General features: G+C 36.4%; 3 protein-coding genes across 5 annotated transcripts; all 3 read right to left on the reverse strand.

Moving 5' to 3' along the window:
* Window positions 1-260: 260 nt before the first annotated feature.
* On the reverse strand, window positions 261-3,215 carry LOC123321146. Its single transcript, XM_044908651.1, has 6 exons — window positions 2,935-3,215; window positions 2,634-2,904; window positions 1,409-2,545; window positions 924-1,166; window positions 682-861; window positions 261-580 (listed from the first exon to the last, which is right to left on the reverse strand). Exons 1-6 carry the CDS (start codon window positions 3,085-3,087, stop codon window positions 381-383), a joined length of 2,184 nt encoding a protein of 727 aa, XP_044764586.1. The 5' UTR covers window positions 3,088-3,215; the 3' UTR covers window positions 261-380.
* Window positions 3,216-3,493: 278 nt separating this feature from the next.
* Window positions 3,494-5,133, reverse strand: LOC123320721. 3 transcript variants are annotated; one of them, XM_044908125.1, is made up of 5 exons: window positions 4,795-5,133; window positions 4,479-4,706; window positions 4,292-4,417; window positions 4,079-4,188; window positions 3,494-3,961 (listed from the first exon to the last, which is right to left on the reverse strand). In XM_044908125.1, the coding sequence occupies exons 1-5, from the start codon at window positions 5,069-5,071 to the stop codon at window positions 3,527-3,529; spliced, it is 1,176 nt and encodes a 391-aa protein (XP_044764060.1). In that variant the 5' UTR covers window positions 5,072-5,133; the 3' UTR covers window positions 3,494-3,526. The 3 variants fall into 3 exon arrangements, with proteins under 3 accessions (XP_044764060.1, XP_044764059.1, XP_044764058.1); XM_044908124.1 differs by having other exon boundaries at window positions 3,494-3,628; window positions 3,674-4,188; XM_044908123.1 differs by having other exon boundaries at window positions 3,494-4,188.
* Window positions 5,134-5,443: 310 nt separating this feature from the next.
* On the reverse strand, window positions 5,444-9,472 carry LOC123320710 (serine protease gd-like). Its single transcript, XM_044908110.1, has 7 exons — window positions 8,987-9,472; window positions 8,364-8,695; window positions 7,325-7,502; window positions 6,962-7,255; window positions 6,531-6,836; window positions 5,830-6,255; window positions 5,444-5,693 (listed from the first exon to the last, which is right to left on the reverse strand). The coding sequence occupies exons 2-7, from the start codon at window positions 8,652-8,654 to the stop codon at window positions 5,500-5,502; spliced, it is 1,689 nt and encodes a 562-aa protein (XP_044764045.1). The 5' UTR covers window positions 8,655-8,695; window positions 8,987-9,472; the 3' UTR covers window positions 5,444-5,499.
* Window positions 9,473-10,392: the final 920 nt, after the last annotated feature.

Raw genomic sequence — 10,392 nt, forward strand, 5'->3', positions numbered from 1 at the left:
AAAGGAGGTTTTTTCATGGATTGTACAGGGGGATAATCAATGAAATTGCGGTTATATAATACTGATTCTCCCTAACTCTCGGCTTAGATCCATTTTTCCAAATAGATATCATGAATTTGAAGAAACATTCGAACGTTTACAGAATAGCAGTGTAATGTGTTATAAGCGCATCCACCATTTTGTAGCCTAACCTGATATATCGAAAAATGAACTCATGAACACTCTCTTTTTGGTTTTGTATCGAAATAAATTGAAACAATAGGAACTGGGATACTATTTATTCCAAATCTAAACTTATCTAATCCATTATGTGCTGAATATTGAGATTTATATATATTAAGACTTCCTGAAAATATTTAATACAATTGATTGATTTCAGATTACACAACCTGAGTAATTATCTTATTTATATCGTCAATAAATCGATCGATACTCTCAAATTTGATCCTCCTTATTTGTTTCTTTTGAACTTTCTTAGTGGACTCATTAGTTGTTTCATCTAACGTTATTCCTTTCAAAAACCATGTATTTTGGTATTCGTACAGTAGTGGCAAACCTGGAATGGTGTCGTCAGCACTCCCTGAAATTCATCATAGTGATACAGTACAGTAAATTCACTTTTTTTGATGTTAACATTTTTTTTTGGGTTACCACGAAAACGTTTCCTTTTTAGCAACTTACATAATGCTTCTGGTTTTGTCCTCATACAAATAGGTGATGCTATGCCGTTTGCCTGTGGACAAACTTTTTTCGCTGGTAACAAATCAGACATTTTCTTATCACTCCTTTTCGTCAGTGCACAAAAATTCTCATATATAAAATCTTCAGTTTTATTAGAATGTTCAAGCGTCCAATTCCACACTAGAATCATTCGAACAATATCCACAGCGACTTCGTCAAAACCTCAGGAAGGATATACTCACCAACAGTGGCCGTTCGTGTGTTTTCTTCAAACGAATCTTCAGACGAAGAGATACAAATTGGCCTTATCTGGTCATGGAGTGTAAGTTCCTTGAAGGTCAAAACTGCCAAACTCAAATCTTCTCCAGCTAAAGCTATTGTCTCAACCACACGAAGAATACCATCTTTGTCGGCATTCTCAAAATCGAAATTACCAAATATTATGTATAAGGGATCGGTATTGGCTTTCAAAACACATTTCGCAGCTGAGGAAACGAATAAAAAGAATGAAAAATGCAGAAATGTTAAATAAGCAAGGGATAATGGAGAAAAGTTTGTGAACCCGAGAGCTGATTGAAATTTAAATTTGGCGGATGCGCAAATTTCCTTCTGCAAACTTCTCAAGAAGTTTTCTATGAATAAGGAGATTTACGTTTGAGAAAATGAACTTCACGATTCCATACTTTCAAGTAAGGAGCTTTATTAGCTCTCTGAACATTTTACTTACAAGTTATAGCGTGGCTCTTCGAGATAAGGGTAACACCACATCGTATACTCAAAAATCTTTCCACTTCAGTACCCTTCTTCAGTAGAAGAGGTACCCATGGTGACATAGATAACGTACTACCATTAGTGCACACTGCTAAACTTCCACAGAAATTTCCCAACAGATCCAAAAGGTTTCCTTCTCTTGGTTTTAAACCCTTCCAGGAAGATCCCTCTAAAGAATTACTTCTGTATTTTGAATTTTTTTTCTCTAACATCCTTAGGGGTTTATCGTAGTAAGTCCAAGTGTGGTCACATGATGTCTGCAGCTCATGGTTGTTGTTGTTAAATTCAAGAAGCGTGGGAGGAAGTTCACTTGCATCTTGTACTAGTTGAGGTCCACGCTTTTCATCAGATTTTTCTTCAGAGTAATCATCATCAATTTCTTCTGAATCACTATCTTCATCTTCATCAGTTTCGTTTGAATCTATCGCATTTCTGGCTTCGGGATCACTTGAATCATCTTCAATACTATCTTCATATTCACTGCTTGAGTAATCTCCACTTACGTCACTTTGATTTTCCTCAGATGAGCTTTCATTAATTTCCATATCCTCATATTCTTCTGATTCTTCTATCAGTCCATAATCATCGTAGTAATAATCTTCTGAATACCCTTTCTCCTGATTTATATTTATATCAGCGGTATTTTTGTTTCTTATAGGATTTCGATATTTTTGTTCTGTTTTTTTGTGTTTATTACCGGATTTTATATCTTTTTCGAAACTTGGCCTTGTAGTTTGTACTTTGAATTTTTCTTGTCCATTATGTTTAAACAGAGTTTTCTTTGTTGGTTTTGTTACACCATTTTTCTTTTGAGGTTTATCCGAAATTATCTTTGTGTCTTCTTTATTTTCAAAATTTACAGGAGTTTTTCGCTGAGGACTTGTATTTTTGTTAGTTTTGTTAGCTTTGTTGTGTTTTTTATTGTTTTCTTCTCTAGCACCAGTGTTTTTTAGAGTGGTTTTATCATGGGGAAGATTGTTATAACCTGCTATCGATTTACCTTTTTTGTTTTTTCTCATTTTATTATTTCTATTATCTTCTTCGTATTCTTTAGTACTTGTCGGTTGCATTTTTTTCATTTTCAAAACCTCTCCTAATGAGACAATAGGAAAATCAACAAACAAGAATGATCACGCCTAGAAGTGATTATTAATGAGGAAAATCTTTTCCTTGGTACTTACCTTCGTTCAGTCTCAGAAAAATTGGAAAATTTCTTGGGGATATGCTTCTGTCACCCTCATTCTCCTTCAACTTTTGTTCTTCGCTGTTATCTAACTCGTCGTTCGAATTAACTATGTTTATCGTTTTATTTCCAGATATTTTTTTTATAAGATTTTGCAGTTCTTGTTTCTGATGTTCCGAATTCTTGTTTTGGTTTTCTCTATCTGTTACACTTTTACTGATGTTTTTTTCCTTTATCTTATGGAAATTTCTGTGCAGAAATTCGAGAGGGTTGAATTCGGAATGTATTTCTTCTGAGGGGTTGAAATAATCATGATATTCTTCTTCAGAAGATATGGTATCATAAAATGCCCTCTTGTATCGCAGTTTCTGTTCCTTCGCCACTTTTTCTTCATTTTTACCGATCGCAATTTGTAAAATCGAAGCCAAGAGAACTATATGGAACAGATACATTTCAGTTCGAAGAATAATAAAGACGTTCTAAAAGAACTATATGTTTTTCAGAAAGGAACATTTAAATTATTATCAGTGACGAACCTTGCAAATACATCATCATTAAAATTCGAATAATCCGAATCAAAACAGTTCAAGTTGCCTCAACTGATATTTTAATTACTTTTAATTATGAATTACCGATCTCATTACCCTACCTAATCAAGAATATTAGAGTTGCTTCATTAACTTTTAATTGTGAAAATTCTGAGACGTTCTTTGGTACCTCCATCATTTTTGCATCCTTTTTAGTTTGTTTTTTGTGATATATAGTTCATCTTCACAAATGTTTTGAAGTCTCTTGGTGGTAAATTAATGTAGCATCAAGACTGTTAAATATTGGTTAAGAATGAAATGAAATGCCTCGAAGAATACCAAGTTTATATTTCCATATATATAACTATGACAACAGGCTCATGAGATGCTTAAGTTCATCAAGAATTTCGGCGTTAATTTTAACGAAAAATATGTCATACGTTTTAGCTTTTCCGCGTTTTCTTATAAGTGTTTTGCCAGCATTTCTTCTCATTCCAAAATTCACATGTTCACTTCGATCATTTTCTCTTGCCTCTCTTTTCTCGACATCCTTATTGTCTGCTGCTTCTTCTTCGCCGTTTTCATCATCTGTACCTTTTTCAGTATCATCATTATCATCTCCGTTTGTTTCCTTTTCTTCGTTTTCTTTTTCATCATTATTCTCATCGGGAGAATTTTCGTTGGCACCTTCATTTTCATCAGGATTAGATTCTTCAGCTTTATCTTCCTTTTCTTCTTCATCTACTTCTCCGTCATTTCCATTATCAGTGTCTTGTCCGGAGTTTTCTTTGTTTTCGTCCTTGTCTTCTTCCTTTTCTTTATTTTTGTCTTTTTTATCTTTTTCCTTCTTTTTGGTTTCATCTTTCTTCTTATTCTTATTTTCTCCTTCTTCATCATTGGGTTCTTCATTCTCGTCGTCCTCATCATCTAGCAAAATCATGATTCCTTGTAAATACCAGTACGAATCTTTTTCCACTAAGAGTGGAGAACCTTCCTTAATTTCTTCTACCGTCATTTCCCAAGGTTCTGTGGAATTATAACTGCTTAGAAATAAGCGAAAAAGTTTAGACTGATTCGGTTTTAGCTCTTTTGGGTTAACTTTGGCTTGAAAATAGTATTTTTCACTTACCTTCAGCTGGTAAGACCTCAGCACAGTAACCATCTACTCTGCAATAATCCTGCAAACTCAAATAAGCAACTTTTTTTGAAGTTACCTCAGACTTCTTTTTTTTTGGTTGTTTTGACGCCCCCCAACCTGAAAATTCATAGGTTTTAATACGAATCTTGGTCGCCTTTCGTACATTTTGAAATTTTACCAACTGTGGCGAAAACTCCCGAAAATTCTGACCCATGTAAGCAGACAGGTCTGATTGTGTTACCGAATATAACGTATCCGAAATCCAACACAGCTATTCGCTGATCGCTCAGAAGAACGTTTATTTTGGCGACTTTTTTTTTGGTGCCCTGGTGTAATAGTTTGAGACTTGGGGCTCCCAAGATTGCCTGGAGGTCGGAAGCTTTGTATTGTCTCAAGCAAGCTTCAGCTGAAATACAGAAAAAGTATGACACAAACATTAGTCAGTTCTGAACTGGAGGTTTTTTTAGCTGTGTAAAAAAAAACCTTTCACTTACATGTTATTGCATTTTTTCCACTGATCAGTGTCGCTCCACATTTCACAACAGTTTCCCTCCCTTTCACTGACTTAGTGGTCAAAACAACCATCCAAGGTGAAAATAACAAGGGTTCTTCAGAACGAGGTGCTTTTTTTATATAACCACAATATACGTTAAGTACGGATTCAGTTATGGGTCCCTTATTAAATAAACCGGAGAAAAGACCTTCATTTGTTTCGATCAGAAATGTAGTCCCAAAAAATAAAAACGAGAAAATCTTGGAATAAACACCCATGGTTCTTTCAGAAACAATACACCATGGTAACCGAATCAGCCACGAATGTATATAACTGTTAAAGTTACTGATTTATAAATTATTTCAAAGAGGGTCCAATCGATTCCAATTTTATGATCATCAGAAATGAACAAATGAACCATTTATCGAAATAATATGCAATTATAATAACTATTTCCCTATAAAAATCAGCCAATATTCAATTAGAACCCGTTAATTTGATTCCCATTGAAAACACACCAAAACACTTTCAGTAGGACAAGCAGAAGGCAGCGTCACCAGCATTAACCCATTCTACCATTTTGGTGTTCCCCATGGCCCTATTCTTGTCCCAATTGAGTTCTTTCTCTGGGGTGAAATGATCCAGTAACGAATTTTCCAATAATTTATTACCTACTATATAAATATTATAAATAACGAGAAACAAATCAACTGAAACTAAGCAACCAGTCCTTGTGTTTGCTGGCATCAGTGAAGACCACGTAGTTTGAGAGGTCGCAAGAGGCATGAGCATCCGAAAGTGACATAGAAACAACACCCCGGAGGAACCATCTACCATTTTTCTTCATTACGAAACCGCCCCCACTGTCTCCGTTGCAGGGTCCCCTTCCATCACGATTTCCTACAAAAAAGGTATCTCGTCAAGAAGAAAAACAGAAAATCTAGCGAATAAATTCCATGGGAGAAGGTACAACAAAGTACATTCTTCTCCAAGTGTTTCCAATCGAAGTAAAGCACCTAAAACCCCATCTACTCACCAGCACAGAAAGTCCTCTCTGACGTAATATCCCTATATGCATAACCAGACCTCAAACACTGCTCTTGACTCACAATAGGCAGCTCTATCTGCTTCGGTTCTGGTGAGAACTTCAAACCATTCTCGTCTTTACCCCAACCAACCACCAAACCAGTCTTACCAACGACCAAGCCCAGATCATCGTCCCCATCCCAAAGGCATATGGGTCTTATGGTCAAGGAGAAGACTACATCCTTCCTCAGCTCCAACACTGCGATATCTGCGTCTGATGACTGAGTGGTGTAGTTGGGATGGACGTGTACGTCTTCAGCCTCACCTATCATCACCCCATCAGAGACCTCCCACTGCTGAAGGTTCGTCCTTCCAAGGACCATAACGATTTTGTTGGACAGCAAGGTTCTATCGTCTTTCCTTACGCAATGTGCGGCTGGAAATCATAAAAAAATCATATAGATTATCCAGGGAAACCAGGAGCAGGTTATTCAAGACAGCTATGGTTTCTATTATCCATCAGCAGCTCATGAAATGTAACAGTCTGGCAGGGTTCAAGGTTAATGAAGCTTTCTTGGCCTTCACTAAGAGATAATCATACGTAATACATTTTTGGTAGGTGCAAAATGATGTGATCTGCCTGAAGCTTCAGTAGGTCAGGCTTATCTACATATTCCATCTCTCAAAGTCAAAAAAGATCTTGTTTCTTACCTGTTACGACAAGTCTCTTGGATATCAAAACTCCGGTGCATTTATAGGACAAGCCAACGTCTGTAGTGTGAAAAATAGCAACAAGCCAAGGGTAAGCTCCTCTAGACACCTTTGTTCCATGCAAGATCAAGGAATTGGTGATGATCGGTAAGCCACAAACCTCGTTGATGAACTGGGAGGTGCTGTCCCTGCTGGATAGGCTTGGGTCTTGGTTAGGTTGTCTCTTAGGTGAAACAGTAATGATTCCTTTAGGCGTTATGTCCAAGATTTCGACCGTTGGAAGGGTTGATATGAAGAAGGGGTTTCCTGAGAATCAATCAGATATTCATGGAGAAATATTATAACCTCCAGAGCTCATCAGGAATTACTGTTTATTTCTGGTCTTTCCTCAAGTTATACCCCTATCAGAAGTGGCCCTCGGTGGTTCTTACCTTGATCAAGGGGTTTGTTGGTGGTGGATGACAGTTTATTCAAGAAGGGATTGCCAGAATATGGTGATACGATGTTGGGAGACTTCACTGTGCCTTTTGGTCTGAAATTTAGGGGATTGTCAGGGTTGTCGATTACTGATTTGTCTATTCTGTTTCTTCCATCGAATCCTTTGTTCACGTTGTCGTTGTTGAAGAAGGTAGCTTGCTCGAAAGCTGGACTTGCCACAAGAGGTGTCACGTTTATGTTGAGCTTGTGCAGCAGGTGTATTGTTGTCAGAACAGGAACAGTACTCACTGTAAGTGAAAAGAAAGCTCAGCTTAGATTACAGTAGAGTATGAAACCGAAAAGAGTTGTGTACTCACGTGTATATGGTTCGCCAAAACAGATAACATCACCGTTGAACACGATTTTGGTGATTTTTGGTGGAAGTCCCTGCCACGATGGGAAATTCACCCTGTAGTTCAGGGGGACTCTACTCTGGATATTCCGCAGGATCTGTTCTTTGCTAGTATAAGGAAGTGTTATAGTCCCCTCTTGCCCCTGAAAGAAATTAATTTCACTGAAGTTTTCCTCTCAAAATTTTTCGCTAGCACCCCGTATATACGGCCTGACATTGAATCAGCGTATTCCCCGGTCGAAACGATCTAAAAAATGGGGATTGGCTCGTTTTTTTTTCGGTATCCATTGTTTTCGAGCAATTAAAATGATACAGTTGAATTAGATCATACACATGATAATGGAATTTTATGTAAAAATTCCTGATTTCATCTAATTAGCTTAGACGTAAAATACGGTGGTTTCTGTTTTATATTCAACAATATTATTATTAATACGTAGCCTGTTTCGATTCGATTCTTGAAAACGTCATCGAAACATGAACGAGTTTATTGAAAATGATAAGTCTAAGAGTTTCCACCAAAAATTGATAATATATTTTCTTCGTAAATCAGAAGAATGATTTCAAATTCAAAGGGCATAAGTCACTGATGAGTAAATCTGCTATAAATAAGTACTTCTTTTATTATAACTGATGGTTATTTTATTAGGTATTGTGCTTTGAATATAGCAATAGAATACATTTTTGAAAGAACGAATTTACTGTTCAATGGGTAATCATCTACTTGGAATTCATTAAGCTTTCTATGAATCACATTATTCTTGTACCTAAAGCAACAGATGGTTGAATAATCCATCAAGGAATATGCATTAATACAAGATAAAACTATGCTTTAGGAATTTTGATCTACTCATTGGATGATGACTAGTCATAGCAATGAATCTTGGAAGCTCAAAGAATAGATTGTCTCTGAAGATTATTGAATTTTCAAGGCTCGAAATGCATTCTCTTCAGACTTGAGACATACTAAATGTGAAAAATGCAGATGTACACTCAATATTTACCTTTCCAATGCGGTTAGCAACTACAAATTCAACTCTGAGTTCCAACACGTTGGCGTCTGGTATAGGAATTTGCAAAAATCCGAAAAGTACGCCATTATCATCGTATCTGTACTCGAAAATATTTGGACAAGGACTTCGATTCGAATTCACCACAGGACCGAAACTCGGACTGTAATATTGTCTATGTCCTAATTGTCCTAATTTCATACCACACACACTGTTCTGAAGATGAGTCCAGAAGAGAAAAAAACACAATATCGAGAACTTTTTCAAAGATTCACATGGGCACATTTTGTAAGATGTTCAGGCACTTGGAGAGGTACTTCCAGATTCTGAAAAAAATATTTATTTGTATATGGGATGGGACAACATGTAGGAAGCGATTCCACCAAAATTTCACATATAGGTTTATTATTTTCAAATTTTCTGACGAATCTATCCTACACATGACTGATTTTTTAGAATAATCCCAATCTTTCCAATTCAAAGGCAATATTCCGAAGATTTGCGAAGTTAAAAGAGATTCTGTAAGATGATGCGATATTTATTTGTATTTTCTACGTGATTCAAATCAAAATGAATTGGAAATAAAAATTTTTTTTGAGAAATGACGTATAATTTACCTTGATTTTTCCTCATAAATATCTGGCCTTGTCTGAAATAAGTTGCAGATTCCCTATACACAATTTTGTGAGTATTTCCACTTGACAAGAAAAAATCACTTAAAACCACTGAACAAACATCTTCACTAAAGAATTGTTCAACTTTTTAACACTTGCAACTTGATCTGACAGCACTACAAACTGGTCTCCACTATTAAATCAACAATTAACAATTTGTTGACACACTATTGATTGAATGTTCTACAGCTTCACGATGGGCAGAGTTCATTTAATCAAAAAAAGTTTCGCGCTCATCTGCGGTCTATCAGAACCTTCGATTTCGATGCAAATCATTATGCTACTTAGAATTTTCCTCTATTTTTCCGGTCTCTGTAACGACCGACTGTCTTTTCGTTTGGTCTCAACGTGCGCGAAGATTTTTTGAGACTGTTTTGTTGGAGTGTGTTGTTTTTGAATTTATGCATCGATTAGCAAGAGTCAAATCTGCCTGCATTATCTGATTCAGAAGATTTGCCGGCGTAGTCCGGGTGTTTGGGAAAACCTTCAGGTATCTACTGGCCAGTGGCGTATCATAACGTTGGGCAGACCAGCATGTAAATAAAACTTTCCCCTGGTTGTTGTCAGCTTTTTCAGTTAAAAAAGTGGATACTCGAATTTTTCACCACGTTTTATTGGTTAGTTGTTCTTTGAAGGGAAAGCTTAGCTTTGATCATATGAACGAAACAGATAAACATAAAATGAAGCCTGGAGATCATCTGAAACTCCAACCATTCGTGTAATCTCGTCAATAAATTAATTTTGCACCAAAAAGATCTTGTTTTTCAATGTAGAACATATTGAATTTTGTAGGGAATACTGCATTTTCAACTAGCCATCGTCATTTCTTCGAAAAAAAATGTAGGTCATGCTATTTTCGTGTCTTGAAAATCATCTTGAAGGTATCAAGCTACGATTTTCTTGACGTTTCTTTCTGTACGCCACTGTCTCATGTTCTGAACCGAAACTATGTGAGATTAGCACCTATTAATCAACCATATATATACCAGATCATTCGCTAATTCGATGAATAATCGAAAGCAAACCGAAGTTCCTGGACAATCCTTACAAAGGTACGGTTTTCGATTGATCTATATCAATTCTCTCGTTTATGTCATTGCTATGGCAGTTCCGAGAGTTGTAACAATAAAAATCGAAAACACCAAGCATTTCTGGACAGTCCATTGGAAGTGACTCCAACCGGATCTTTTTTTTTGCGTGGGTTAGATCAGCCGAGATTGGGATGATGGTGAACAATGAAATTTTTTTGCTGTTGGCAATCGACGATCAAGTTTTTGCGGTTCGATTTGAACAATTCATTCGAACGTTTTTGAAGAGGTGTCCAATGAAATGGTGGGTTCATTATGGTC

Source organism: Coccinella septempunctata, chromosome 9, assembly GCF_907165205.1.
Source record: "Coccinella septempunctata chromosome 9, icCocSept1.1, whole genome shotgun sequence".
NCBI classification, from domain to species: Eukaryota; Metazoa; Arthropoda; class Insecta; order Coleoptera; family Coccinellidae; genus Coccinella; species Coccinella septempunctata.